The sequence below is a fragment of the Clarias gariepinus genome, chromosome 5 (genome assembly GCF_024256425.1).
Source record: "Clarias gariepinus isolate MV-2021 ecotype Netherlands chromosome 5, CGAR_prim_01v2, whole genome shotgun sequence".
Taxonomy (NCBI): Eukaryota; Metazoa; Chordata; class Actinopteri; order Siluriformes; family Clariidae; genus Clarias; species Clarias gariepinus.
Window position 1 is genome coordinate 3,132,085 of NC_071104.1, and position 15,460 is coordinate 3,147,544.

At 40.5% G+C, this 15,460-nt stretch overlaps 1 protein-coding gene and 1 long non-coding RNA gene across 2 annotated transcripts; both read left to right on the plus strand.

Moving 5' to 3' along the window:
- Positions 1-502: 502 nt before the first annotated feature.
- On the plus strand, positions 503-1,978 carry LOC128524465 (hemicentin-2-like). Its single transcript, XM_053497043.1, has 3 exons — positions 503-580; positions 1,278-1,375; positions 1,473-1,978. The coding sequence occupies exons 1-3, from the start codon at positions 513-515 to the stop codon at positions 1,754-1,756; spliced, it is 450 nt and encodes a 149-aa protein (XP_053353018.1). The 5' UTR covers positions 503-512; the 3' UTR covers positions 1,757-1,978.
- Positions 1,979-3,963: 1,985 nt separating this feature from the next.
- Positions 3,964-4,801, plus strand: LOC128524471 (uncharacterized). The gene is made up of 3 exons (XR_008360532.1): positions 3,964-4,091; positions 4,433-4,562; positions 4,672-4,801. It is a non-coding gene; the product is annotated as an uncharacterized LOC128524471 (long non-coding RNA).
- The last annotated feature ends 10,659 nt before the right edge of the window (positions 4,802-15,460 follow it).

Consider the following 15,460-nt stretch of genomic DNA (forward strand, 5'->3'; position numbering starts at 1 on the left):
GTAAATAAACAACTGCACTGCTGCACCGCTCTCCCCTCTACACCTCTCCCTCCTCCTTCTCTCCTGACCTATACTCGCCTCTCTCTCTCTCTCTCTCTCTCTCTCTCTCTCTTTGTGCCAGTGCCCCCCACCATCCTGAATTTAGGTCCCTCTGATGTTAGTGCTCTGTTGGGGGCGGAGCTGATATTGACATGTCATGCAGAGGGCACGCCCACTCCACAGATCAGCTGGATGAGAAACGGAGTGAAGCTCGACACCACCGAGCATGTGCAGTGAGTGTGGACGTCTCTCAGTCTGTGTGTTTGGAGTGGTGTTTATTACAGGGTGACGTGTCCCTGTAATATTATTATTATTATTATTATTTATTAATTGTAATTATTTTCTGTGTGTCTTCAGTTCCTCCCTCTATACTGAAACACTTCGCCGTCCCGCTGGACGTCCAGGCTGCTCATGTCGGTGTCGTGTCTCTGGAGTGTCTCGCGGTCGTCGTTCCTCCTCCTCACATTACCTGGATGAAAGACGGAAATCCACTGCAGCTCACACACAGAGTGGACCTGCACTCCACACACACACTCCTCAGGTCAGAGCAGAGCAAACACACACACACTGCTTGTGTCTTTTAAGAGTTTAAAATATAATACAGTGTAACCTCAGATTGTTAGTCACGCGGTTTGCGAGTGTCCACAAGACGAGCAAAGATTTTTTTTTATAAATGATGACTTGGAAACCAAACATTGTCTTGGTTTACAAGTACCGAGTATCATGTATCACGCATGCGTTCTGTTTACTATAACACTGTGATCACGTGTGTGTGTAAAACATATTTTGTGTCTGTATGTGTGTGTTGTCTAAAGCAAAAGCAAGTCTCATTAGAGTGGTTAAAGATCCATTTTCTCTCTCTCTCTCTGCTTAAGGCTCAGCTGGCACTATATGTCCGTGTGCACGCGCCATTGCACACCGTGCCAGCCCCCCCACACACACACAGTGCCTGCACGCATAAACAGAAACACTTATCTGTTGGGATCTATTTTTACTTTTTTTTTTTAAGGTAAAGTGCAGGTTGATTTGTTTTATTTTGACTTTATATTTTGTGTTAATTATTTTAATGTATTTATTTTTTTGGGCTGTGGAACAAATAATTTGAGTTTCTATTATTTCTTATGGGAAAACTCGATTTGGTTTACGAGCGTTTGGGAATACGAGCCCGCTTCCTGAACGAATTATGCTGGTAATCCGAGGTTCCACTGTAATGCATGTTTGTGTGTGTGTGTGTACAGGATCTCTCCAGTGCAGCTCTCTGACTCTGGACTCTACACCTGTGTGGCTCGCAGTAAAGCAGGATTTGCAGAACAGCAGTTCCACCTGAAGGTTTTGGGTAATAAACCCTGATGGCGTTTCCTCTCGTTATCTCTGAGCCGCAACTTTCACTTTAACTTTCAGTATCTTGCTTTCTGTATTCTGCTGTTCCTCAGCCCCTGCCGTGGTGGAGCACACCGAGCCAGTGGAGCACATTGTGATAGTTCGAGGCTCGGTGGTGACGCTTGTATGTGAGGCTCATGGTGTTCCACCTCCAACCCTCACCTGGATGAAGGACAGTGAGCCGCTCTCTCTGCACCAGAACATGCTGCTGCACAATGCAGGGGAACCTCGCTTCCAGCTGCTAAATGTTCAACGTAAGGATAGTGGACTTTACAGATGTGCTGCAAAGAACCTGGCTGGAACCAGCACCAAGACCTTCAACCTCACTTTTAGGTAGGAGCCACAATGTCGTAAAGATATCCTAATGATTGATAAACGATGTAGCACCGTAATCATCTGAGGATGCATGAGATTTGTGTGGTACTCGATCATCAGCCCTCAGATCTGTCTTCAGTTCAGTTCTTACACTTTACTTTGGATCAAAAGATCTTCAGCCCATCTCTGTACACCAGCTTCCCCTGACCACTTACTTTCCAATCACTCTGAGATTTAAAGGACTTCACCGGATCATCACACCCGTGGCTCACTAGTGCTCCGGAACGCTGTTCTGCTCCTCACAGTATCTCAGAAGCTTTAGTTCTGCTGCCTCTGATGTTCTGTTTGTGATCTACAGAAGGAACTAAATAAATATACTCAGCAAAAAAAGAAACGTCCTCTGACTTTCAACTGTTTTTACTTTCAGTAAACTTAATGTGTAAATATTTGTATGAACACTAAAAGAGTCAACACCATAAGACATAAACTAAAAATGTTTCACAATGTGTCCCTGAATGAAAGGAGGCTCCAAATCAAAAGTACCAGTCAGTATCTGGTGTGGCCACCAGCTGCTTGAAGTACTGCAGTGCATCTCCTCCTCATGGACTGCCTATTGCGGACAGTCTGAGCACTGATGGAGGGATTGTGTGTTCCTGGTGTGACTCGGGCAGTTGTTGTGGCCATCCTGTACCTGTCACGCAGGTGTGATATTCGGATGTACCGATCCTGTGCAGGTGTTGTTACACGTGGTCTTCCACTGTGAGGATGATCAGCTGTCCTTCCTGTCTCCCTGTAGCGCCGTCTTAGGTGTCTCACGGTGCGGACATGGCGATTTATCCTCCTAGCCACATCAGCAGTCCTCATGCCTCCCTGCAGCATGCCTAATGCACGTTCACGCAGATGAGCAGGGACCCTGGGCATCTTTCTTTGGGTGTTTTTCACAGTCGGTAGACGAGTCTCTTTAGTGTCCTGCGTTTTTAGAACTGTGACCTTAAATGCCTACTTTCTGTAAGCTGTTAAGGTCTTAACGACCATTCCACAGGTGCATGTTAATTAATTGATTATGGTTAATTGAACATGCATGGAAAACATTGTTTAAACCCTTTACAATGAAGATCTGTAAAGTTATTATGATTTTTACAACATTATTGTTGAAATACACAGTCCTGAAAAAGGGACGTTTCTTTTTTTGCTGAGTATATAAACATGTGTAAGTTGCTGTTTCTCTCTCAGAGTCTCCCAAGATATCCAGCTCTCCGAGAGGGGAGGAGTTGATGGTGGCGGTGAATGGTGTTTTGGAGTTGGAGTGTGTTGCTGATGAATTTCCTGCTCCCACCGTGAGTGGGATAAAGGGTGGATGCCCCCTAGAGGACAGCAGAGTTGTACTACACCAAGATGGACAGATTCTCACCATCAGCAACATTCAGGTCCTACTTAATTATTACATTTTATTTCTACAGCTCTTTTAATAACGGTTATTGTCGCAAAGCAGCTTTAAACAATCAAGAGGATTATGTAAGTGTGTATGAGATGTGAATGTGTGTGAATCAGAATGATCAGATCGTCCCTGATGAACGAGCCGAGGGCGACAGCGCTGAGGGAAAAACTCCCTGAGATGGTAATAGGAAGAAACCATAAGAGGAACCAGACTCAACAGGGAACCCATCCTCATCTGGGTGATAACGGATAGCAGGGATTGATCTGCACTCATACTGTGTTAGGAGGCTGGAAGTTCAGTATAACAGGAGATGTGGAGAAGTTCATATGGAGTCCAGTTCGTTATTGGAGGCTCAGGTAGACTGTAGGAAACTCCAGTCCTGAACTATCGAGTGAATGAGGTTTTGACAGAGATGATGTAATAAACAGCGGTCGTGTGAACTGAACTGTGCACAAGTCTGAGCTTAAAATACATTTATATCTTTCCTAAATAAAAAAGGTTTAATTCAACATGTCTGTAGGTCAGTTCGATATTCTACATCTGCTCAAAGTCTACATCAGACGTCTGGTACAGAAACTTAACGGCAGCAGGTTTCAGATTATTTTTGAAGGGTTATTTGTTTTACAGAATTTCTGTATTTCATGTGCCTCTGTACTCTGTGTGTGTGTGTGTGTGTGTGTGTGTGTGTGTGTGTGTGTGGGGTACAGGTGGAGGATGCAGGTGACCTTTAGGTACATCCGTGGTATTCTAAATAACTTTCGTCTCTTTCTGTGTCTGTGTTCAGTCGGGAGGTTGGATCCAGAGCCTCGCTGAGGGTCAGTATATAGAGATCAGTGACGTGAGGACGGAGGACTTTACAGCTGTGTCGTGTCCAACATGGCTGGCAGCTCGAGCCTGCAATTCAACATACAGATCCTCAGTGAGTTCATAAAAAGAATTTAAAGAACACGCTTAGCATTTACTTTGTTTATCATTTATTTCATTCACTATTTCATTTGGTGAGTGTAAATAAAATAAAAATAAAAAAGATTTGTTTGTTATTCCTGAAGACTCTCACAGTTACAGCCACATAATGGACTTTTTTCCCTTCTGTATAAAATAAACTTCTTGACGTGCTTTAAAAACCACTGGGTGCCAAAACTTTTACTCCAATCCAAGTTCTATAAATTGCACTGGTGAATCCTATCACAGAACCCATTCATATGAACACACATGTATCTTACATGTGATGATGCGGTAACATCATGGACCCTCCCCTAGTGCCCTTGTCATTAGAGACGGCAGCTCATTGGTCACTGCACATGTCAATCAGAAGGTGGTGCTGCCTTGTGAGTTGGAGGGAGACTCCGCCCTAGAGAAAAGATGGAGTCCCAGTTCTCCTTGGCAACAGGTAAATGAATTTATTTGACGAGAGGGTTAAACAGTTTTATAATGTTTTTACTTCACCAGAATCCTTTGAGGAAACGTTTAAAGTTAACGACGTTTAAATTCCTTTTCAGGTTTGTTTTGCTGCCGGACGGATCGATGCGAATGGAAAAAGTGCAGCTCAGTGACGCAGGCCGTTATTCCTCCAGCGTGTCTAACGGGGCGGGGTCAGACCAGCGCAGCGTGGAGCTCAGAGTCTACGGTACACACACACACACACACACACACACCACTATGGTCTCCCAGTGGTTATGGCATTGGACTACTGATCGGAGGGTCCCAGGTTCCAGGAACAGACAAGCACTGAACACACACTCTGGAGAGTACAGGTAAATCACACACAACACACACACACACTGAAGTCAAAGCTGGTAAAATGATTAATAACAGTTACTCTTTAAAATCACTAATAGATTTAAGAATTAGATGATAAAGGAATTTATAACCTCTGTCCGTGTGTGTGATGCCTTTAGGTTGATGTCTTCGGGGTCTCTTCTTATTGTTTCTCCGTCTCTGGAGGATGAAGGATATTTTGAGTGCATAGTGAGCACCGAGGTTGGAGAGGAGCGAAGGGTCACCGAGGTCACGCTTCAAGGTAGAACAACCAAAGAACTGCTGGCTGATTATTGCTCAGGAGGAGAAAACACTGCGCTGAGATCAGTAGTTATAATGTTAGATAAAATTTAAGATAAAATTATTATATTAATAATTATAGGGATGTGTTAGGTGCCACAATCAGTAAGTTTCCCCTTGTCTCTTACCTCCGTAGTTCCTCCGTCCTTTGAGGGTGATGTCACCAGTGTGACGGCCATTAAGGCGGAATCAGTGGTTTTGCCGTGTTACATCACAGGACGTCCGACACCGTCCATCAGCTGTGTGGGTGTGTGTGTGTGTGTGTGTGTGTGTGTGTGTTTGGGGGGGGGGGGCTTGCTTTATGTAGGCATGTTAGAGATACCTGCTGTGAATCCAATGCATGATACACCTGCAGAGCCCAAAACACGGCTGGAGTCGCACAGAAACACATCATTCTGTCTGTACACGGTAAGACTACACACGCACTGCAGTAATTAGACTACACACACACAGCAGTAATCAGACTACACACACACACACACACACACTGCAGACTACATAAAATAATTATTTAAGTTTGTGGGATGTATGGGATGTGAATGTGTATAAATTATTGGAGGATCTGGTAGATTTGTAGGAAATTCCAGTCCTGAACTATCGAGCAACTAACCTGAGTGATCAGTGAGAGTGGGGAGGACAGCATCTAAACATTCTACAAACCGGATTCCAAAAAAGTTGGGACACTATACAAATCGTGAATAAAAACTGAATGCAATGATGTGGAGGTGCCAACTTTCAATATTTTATTTAGAATAGAACATAAATCACAGAACAAAAGTTTAAACTTAAAAAATGTATCATTTTAAGGGAAAAATATGTTGATTCAACATATTGATGATTCAAAATTTCATGGTGTCAACAAATCCCAAAAAAGTTCGGACAAGGCCATTTTCACCACTGTGTGGCATCTCCCCTTCTTCTTACAACACTCAACAGACGTCTGGGGACCGAGGAGACCAGTTTCTCAAGTTTAGAAATAGGAATGCTCTCCCATTCTTGTCTAATACAGGCCTCTAACTGTTCAATCGTCTTGGGCCTTCTTTGTCGCACCTTCCTCTTTATCATGTGCCAAATGTTCTCTATAGGTGAAAGATCTGGACTGCAGACTGGCTATTTCAGTACCCGGATCCTTCTCCTACGCAGCCATGATGTTGAAGAGTGTATGTCTATCTTATCAACAATGCAAGGACACAGATGGAGGGTATCAGTGTTTTGACAGCTGTCCATCAGGAATGACTCAGGCTGAGAGCTGTGTGTGTGTGGGTAAGTGTGAGCAAACTGTAAGGATTAAAAATGCCTAAATTGGAAGGGTGATTATATATTGTGATATTGTGTTTGTGAAGTAGGACAAAAGGTTTTACGAAACAGTAAACACCTCAGATACACTGTGTTTGTGACTACACTGTTCGAGACTGAGCAAACGTTCTGTCCCTGTCAGAACTGTAAGAGGAAAACCTAGAGAAAAACTAACAGAGGAAAGCAGGAGGAGGCAAATACTTTTTCTGGAGCAGCCTTCCCCACATTAATGAGTGAGATGTTCTGAGTATATTATACTCGGGTATTGGGATGTTAGTGTAACGATATCTATTACATGTGTGTTTCAGATGAAGACCTGTGTAAAGACGGCTGTCGCTAAAGCCAAATCTGCCAAAACACACACTGTGGATATGTGTGTGTGTCCAAAAGGCTACCGCTTTCAGGGTGTGGGCAAACCGTGTGTAGGTGCGTCTCAGTGACACAGTCACAAGAAGAGGAAACACACGACACACGCACACCGTACCACACACACTGCACATCACACACCACACACACTGCACCCCAGACCACATTAACCTCCACACACACCACATTACATGCAACATTCCACCCTACAGCACACAACTTCACACATCCATACACCACCACCCCATGTGGCCAGTGTGTTACTTGTCAAACACTAAGACTGCCACAATACACACAGCAGGGGGCACCGTGGAGCAACTTACACACCTGCCCTCCTGGTTATACAAGCAAAGCCGGTAGCTGTGTGGGTGAGTCCTACATGATAGAAATAGAACAAAGAGGGAGCATGGACTTGTTGCATGATTTCTTTCATGTATGTATTAACGTTCTGTAATTCTGCTCCTCCTTCTGCTTAGACATTGATGAGTGTCTGATCAGAAAGCCAACACAAGTGTCAGAACTCAGTGGGAAGTTTTCTGTGTTTTTGCCCTTCAGGGTATCAGCTGATGTCCAACGGTCAAACATGAAGAGGTACCCCATTCAGGTCACATAGCCATGCAAAGTTCAAATTACATTTACCAAACCAAATGTGCTTTAACACGAGGGGGAGGAATCAGTGTTTGGACACTCCATGTCCTGCCAGCTATCACAGAGGAGGTCCAGGGTAAAAAGAAAAAAAATAAAATAAAAATAAATAAATATATATATATATATATGTATAAAATACTATTTCAACAGTTAATAACGTCTGTGTGTGTGTGAGGTGCAAAGAAAGTAAAAAATAAACTTCATCTGACCTTGCCTCAAATTTAACCATGTTTAAATTAATTGTGACGAGCAGTGTGTTAGATTGCACGGTGTTGAACATATTAGAAAACATTTACAAATCATAACCACTATAACCTGATGAAACAGATTAAATGTTTATCTAGAGTCCATAAGTTAACAAAGAGAAACATATGTAGTTGATATGAACGAACAAAAACGAATTAATCAAAACCCGTTTGATCCTCTTCTTATCCACAGACTGTGCTACAAGCCATGTTCTCATGGGTGTGCTGCAGGATCGTCTCTCCTCCTTCAGTATAAACTCATCACACTTCCTCTGGGAATTTTAGCTCAACACGTCATCTGACTGTCAGCATTTTCGGAGTCTGGTGTTCTTCAGGAGAGAACATTATTCACCATCCTCGAACAAAATGGAGAGATTACAGAACAGCTGTTTGGGATTAAAGACGAGGCTTTAAGAGGAATCATCTTTACCGCTCGCTCTTTAAATTAGTCTGGTCTAGTGAATCTGAAGGTCCAAGCAACCACACTCAACCAGCAAGCACAAATCACTTACCAGTTTATTCATTATCTACATCTCAATTTCTGCTTATCCATTCTGATCCCTCAATCTCCAGTTATTCACACATATCCCTCCACCTTCACTCGTCCACACTGGTCCATCATTAGTTAGCGTTTATGTTACCAAAACTGATTTCATTTTTAAAAAATATTCTTTATTGGTTGAATATTTTTCTGATTCTTTGTTATTAGATTCTTTGTGATCTGATTGTTTGTCAGAATTGCATCAGTTGTTTAAATACCAGCGGCTCGGTAGTATAGTGGTTAGCACTGTTGCATTGCATATCCAGGGTCCGGGTTGGATTCCCGGCCAGTCTCGATTCCCGTCTCTGTGTGCATGGAGTTTGCATGTTCTCCCCGTGCTTGGTGGGTTTCCTCCGGATATTCCGGTTTCCTCCTGCAGTCCAAAGATATGCAGGTTAGGCTAATTGGTGTTCCCAAATTGGAGTGTGTGAATGAGTATGTGTGTGTGCCCTGTGATGGATTGGCACCCTGTCCAGGGTGTACCCTGCCTCGTGCCCCAAGCCTCCTGGGACAGACTCCAGGTCCCCATGACCCAGAATGCAGGATAAAGCGGTATAGAAGATGAGTGAGTGAGTTCTTAAGCCAGTGTTAGTAGTGTCAGCACTCTTCTTGGCTGTTTTTTTTTTTTTTTTTGCATGATGCAGGACAATAAAATATTTTTGCTACACCCACTGCTGACATGGTTGTGTAAGAAATGAGAAGCTTCTCACTGCATCAGTTAGGGTTAAATAACTTGTACCAGCTGAACTGTATTAATTACAGCACTCTTATTCATTAGCTTACTTACATCCAGGTGAGTTGTTTTTGGTGTATTTTTGATCCTGCAGGTAAATATTTCTGTTCGACTGCAATAACCTCCACTTAAATATAAAAGATTGACAGTTGACAAAATCATTGTCAGATTTTTTTATTATTTTCCAGTTTCCTGTGGCGTCCAGTCTGAATTTGTACTTTATTATGAATGGAGCTGTTTATCACAAAACTAATAACTGCGAGAGACAAACAGTTTTTCCCCTCACTTTTAATCAAATACAGAAATAATGATGGACTCGGTTTCTCACATAAAACATTAAAATAAAATGTTGCATTATTTAGTCTCTGTCCTTTTTAAACAAATCTGGTGATCTACATGGAACTCTGATCTTCAAGCACATATCTGAGTGATTTCTTTGTCATGATTTCAGTTTCAGCTTCTGTGAATACCTTATTGTTATTGTCGCAGGTGAGATTACTGACTTAGTTTAAAAAAAAGAGAAAGAAAGAAAAGATTGTGATTCATGTGGGAACTGATTCATTCTGTCACTCGAATCATTTAGCTATTCTGTGTTACTGTGTTAAGGGAATTCACCGATTTCCTCATTTCTACACGCTGCCTTTGCACTATGTAATTTAAGATAAATTTTTATATAAGTATTCATGGTTTAAATATGTTACTTTTTGTTTTAAATAACTAACAATAACCGAATCATTGAAATGACGACTCAGAAGAATCGGTTCACTGCAAAATCTCAAAGTTCGAGAAGAATCGCTCGGGGGCGTGGTCATAACGGAATCCGCGCGCGCTCGTATAATCCTGTCAGAGCAGAAGATGACAGACGCTGGAGAGCATTCGGTGAGTTTCAGCCGGTAAAAAAAAAAAAATAATAATAATGTGTTGGTGTATATTTTAATAATTTAATTTTAAAAGACTTTAAATGACTAAAATGGTGTGTTTCTTACAAAGATAATGGTTTATAATTACCTCAGGAAGAGCACGAGGCGTTAACTCTCAGGCTACATAACTATCTAGCTAATTTAAACTAGCCTGTGGGAATTTGTGTGTTTTAGTATTTAAGTACAGTGGAACCTTGGATTTCGAACATAATTTGTTCTGGTGTTCTATCAATTCATCATACTCAACTCGTTATTTCCTACCCAGGCTTTCTGCGCATGTGCATTAAAAATGTCATGATTAGCTATCTTAGTATCCTGTCCATAAATTCATTCTACTCCTGCAAGTGACGAATTTGCTGAATTATTTTATAGTTTTGTGGTTTTAACCCTTAGGAGTCTGACTTGCAGCCGGCAGAAACTTGCATTTTTTTCTGGTAACCGTGAAAAGACCTTAAAATGCTCCGTCATGTTTGATCATACACATAAGTGTAGTACATCATTTGAATCAGTACAGGGTTTACTTTTATTTATGTATACTTACAATATGCACAAAACATTGTGCATATTTAAATGACAAAAAGCTATTTAAATTACAAATAAATATTTTCATTTTTTGTAATCCATGTGAAACCAAGCAGAGACAGAATTTCTGTCGCACTTCATTATCTGCTAATGACCCGAGGCCGGACACGCCCACACGTCAATCACACGGAAAACAGTCACAGAGTAATCTACATACGAGGCCACGGCATAAAAATGCACACAGACAGGCTTGAAAACACAGAGTTTACACACAGATTCAGTGAGTTTTCTGGACGTTTGAAAGATGGCACTTCAGAATGTCCCGCACAACCAGCAAGAATTGACCTTTTCCTCAGAAGAAGACTGTTTGACTCCTACCACGAGCATTTTGAAGAGAGAACAGATCCAGCAGAGGTCATTCAAGCAAACTCCTGTGACAATGTGTAAGTTATTAAATCTTATATAACTGTTATTCTGATAGTATTAAACTAATATTAGTAAATATTTTCCTCACTTCAGCTAGCTCTTGTCAGCTTGTGTGACACATTGGCTCTTAATGCCACTTACACAGTTTAGTGTAGCATGTAGATAACACTGCTAACATGTTGGCTTATGTAGCAAACTTTCCCGGTGGCTAAGCTAATGTCCTGTGGAGTTTACAGATATTTGTAAATGTTCTAATGTATTTTACCTCATTTTGGATAGCTTTAGATTATGGTTGCTAATATAAATTTGGCTCTGTTTGGTTAGCTTATAACACCGCTATCGGTAATGTTACTGCAAGTGAAATACATCAATACAGAAGACAAAAACCTGCATAATGAGCTGTATAATTACCCCTTTCAGTCAGGTATGGGATAGAGGAAAGTGCTACAAGAAAATAATTTGAGAACAGAAACATATTTCTTTGTTTGTGGTTTATTTAGAATAACTTAAGATTCACTTGCAAAAAATCCAGGAACAGTTCAAAATAAATGCAAAAATAAAAAAGTGCAAACAACATTCAGGGTAAAATGGTGCAAACCAAAAATAGTGTAGCATATAAACTGTGCAAAAACATACATGCAGGGTAAAACTGCAACAGGAACAGTACAAAAAAAACCTGAAAAAAGGCGGACATTCAGGGTAAAACAGTGCAAGATAAAAAAAGAATGTGCAAAAACATACATGCAGGGTAACCATTGATGTCTAAGAAGTGTAGAAAAATCTTTCTGTACCACTTCATTGTAGAAAAATCTTTTTGTACCACTTCATTGTTTTGTGCTGTGCAGTGTAGTACTGTAATAGCTGATCAGAGAGATCAACGCCACATGTGCTGGTTGTACACAGTCACAGGTGCAAGACGTGGAAATGTCTTTGTAGTCCATGTACCTTGTGATTTCACCCTCATCTTCACCGTGTCTACTGTATAAGCAGAATGGATGGTAGAACAGACAGATACTTTTCGTGTGTCCATCCACTTCACAAATAAAGAGGTCCATCTGAACGGCGCTTGTGTGTCCTGATGTGAGGTGCTGGTGAAGGCAAGGGTGATGCAAACACATTTCTTAAAACAAATTAATTAAAAAAATGTTAGCATATACAGTACTGTTCTGAGTAAAGTACTGAGTAAATGGATGTGCAATTAATAGGTTTGGATGCACAATATATACAGAGAAAAAATGTATCCACACTTCAACATGAAAAATATACACCTCTCTTCTGTAGGTCACGTGACAGCATCAATGATGGTGATACACCTATTAGCAGTGTTATCTACATGCAGCACGCACCATCTTCCAAATGTGCAAAAAAACTCACTGAATCTGTGTGGAAACCCTGTGACTGTTTTCCGTGTGATTGATGTGTGGGCGTGTCCTGCCTCGGGTCATTAGCAGATAATGAAGTGCAACAGAAATCAGTGTTTATTATTAGTTTTCAATGTGACTTCCATTATTTAAAAGTAAGACCCTTTAAGCTTTCTATAGATATACAGTGGTGTGAAAAACTATTTGCTCCCTTCCTGATTTCTTATTCTTTTGCATGTTTGTCACACTTAAATGTTTCTTCTCATCAAAAACGTTAACTATTAGTTAAAGATAACATAATTGGACACAAAATGCAGTTTTTAAATAAAGTTTTACATTATTAAGGGAGAAAAAAAACTCCAAATCTACATGGCCCTGCGTGAAAAAGTGATTGCCCCCCCCTTGTTAAAAAATAACTTAACTGTGGTTAATCACACCTGAGTTCAATTTCTGTAGTCACCCCAGGCCTGATTACTGCCACACCTGTTTCAATCAAGAAATCACTTAAATAGGAGCTACCTGACACAGAGAAGTAGATCAAAAGCTAGACATCATGCCAAGATCCAAAGAAATTCAGGAACAAATGAGAACAAAAGTAATTGAGATCGATTAGTCTGGTAAAGGTTATAAAGCCATTTCTAAAGCTTTGGGACTCCAGCGAACCACAGTGAGAGCCATTATCCACAAATGGCAAAAACATGGAACAGTGGTGAACCTTCCCAGGAGTGGCCGACCAAAATTACCCCAAGAGCGCAGAGACAACTCATCCGAGAGGCCACAAAAGACCCCAGGACAACATCTAAAGAACTGCAGGCCTCACTTGCCCCAATTAAGGTCAGTGTTCACGACTTCACCATAAGAAAGAGACACAAAATACCTTGTGGACCGACGAGACAAAAGTTGAACTTTTTGGAAGGTGCGTGTCCCGTTACATCTGGCGTAAAAGTAACACAGCATTTCAGAAAAAGAACATTATACCAACAGTAAAATGGTGGTAGTGTGATGGTCTGGGGTTGTTTTGCTGCTTCAGTACCTGGAAGGCTTGCTGTGATAGATGGAACCATGAATTCTACTGTCTACGAAAAAATCTTGAAGGAGAATGTCCGGCCATCTGTTTGTCAACTTAAGCTAAAGTGATCTTGGGTGCTGCAGCAGGACAATGACCCAAAACACACAAGCAAATCCACCTCTGAATGGCTGAAGAAAAACAAAATGAAGACTTTGGAGTGGCCTAGTCAAAGTCCTTAACTGAATCCTATTGAGATGCTGTGGCATGACCTTAAAAAGGCGGTTCATGCTAGAAAACCCTCAAATAAAGCTGAATTACAACAATTCTGCAAAGATGAGTGGGCCAAAATTCCTCCAGAGCGCTGTAAAAGACTCGTTGCAAGTTATCGCAAATGCTTGATTGCAGTTATTGCTGCTAAGGGTGGCCCAACCAGTTATTAGGTTCAGGGGGCGATTACTTTTTCACACAGGGCCATGTAGGTTTGGATTTTTTGTCTCCCTAAATAATAAAAACCATCATTTAAAAACTGCATTTTGTGTTTACTTGTGTTATCTTTGACTAATAGTTAAATGTGTTTGATGATCAGAAACATTTTGTGTGACAAACATGCAAAAGAATAAGAAATCAGGAAGGGGGCAAATGGTTTTTCACACCACTGTATTTCTTGCATCGGTCTGTGCAGTATTCGCAGAGTTTCAGTTCATTTTTGTGACGTGTTTCAAAAAGATTTTCGCGGAGACTGAGACGGCTGAAAGTGCACCCTGTTTATTTTCTTTATTTTACAAAAGCACAATGTTTTGTGGATATTGTGAGTATACAAATCATGTGTGTATGATCAAACATTTTAAACTCCGTTCACGGTTACCAAAAAAAAATGCACGGTGCCCGCCGGCGGGTCGGCCGACTCCTAAGGGTTAAAACTAACAAATCATACAATGTGATTTCCGGATTTGTCTTTTTTGATTCTGTCTATCGCAGTGGAAATGCACCTATGCTGAAAATTGTAGACCCCTCCATGATTTCTAAGTAAGAGAACTTGGTGTCTAAATACTTATTGACCTCACTGTATATCCGGACATGAAACGCAACACCCCACTTAACAACTTAAACTCGGGTGTCCTGACTGATGGAGCCCATTCTTACATAATATTCTCAAAACTTTTGGCCCCTGGCTGTAGAGGGTTTTTAACCTTTCTGGAAGGAGTCTCCAGTGTCAGTGCTTCGCAACAGTAAAACTGTAACTTTAAGGTTCCTGACATCTTCAGGACAGATGAGTTTATACTTTTACAGTTTCTCAGTAACTTAATGACTTGAGTAACTTGTGATAACTTGTGTTTTTAGGTTGTTTATTAAAGATTAAATGTAAAATCTGACACTTTCATTCATAAAACAATATGGTGTAAGATAAATAAAACACAAGGACATGTCTGCTTCATCACTTTAGCTTATTTTACTAACAAAAACAACACACACCGTTACATAAATAATCAAATTAACTCATGTTTTATGTTTTTAAGAAACAGACCATCAATTTTAATTTACAATAGGTTCATTAAAATTCAGTTTGATTTAGCTAATTTAGCAGGAAAAACAACACACACACACACACACACAGAGTTACATAAATAGTCAATTAATTCACTTTTTATGTTTTTTAGGGGCGGCAGCAGGAGATAACGCTCCTGAAGGAGGTAACTTTACTTAATTTACAATAAGTTCATTAAAATTCAGTTTAATTTTGCAGTAAAACAACACAAACACACACAGTGTTACATAAATAGTCAAATTAATTAACCTTTTATGTTTAAGATACCCTGGCTGGAGAAGAATATAAAGGAGCTCGCTGTCCAGGTAACTTTATTTAATTTACAATAAGTTCTTCAAAATTCAGTTTAATTTTGCAGTAAATCAACAACAACACCAACACACACACACACAGTTACATAAATAGTCAAATTAATTCAGTTTTTATGTTATTAAGATCCCCGAACTGCGTAAGAAGACGAAGGAGCTCGAGGACGAGGTAACTTTATTTAATTTACAATAAGTTCATTAAAATTCTGTTTAATTTAGCAGTAAATCAACAACACACACATATATACACACAGACAGTTACATAAATAGTCAAATTAATTCACTTTTTATGGTTTTAAGATACCCAAG

Coding starts and splice junctions, on each gene's coding strand:
- LOC128524465 (XM_053497043.1), top strand. CDS start 513: ATGAAAGACGGAAATCCACTGCAGCTCACACACAGAGTGGACCTGCAC. Junction 581..1,277: donor TCCACACACACACTCCTCAG/GTCAGAGCAGAG, acceptor GTGTGTGTACAG/GATCTCTCCAGTGCAGCTCT. Junction 1,376..1,472: donor GTTCCACCTGAAGGTTTTGG/GTAATAAACCCT, acceptor GCTGTTCCTCAG/CCCCTGCCGTGGTGGAGCAC.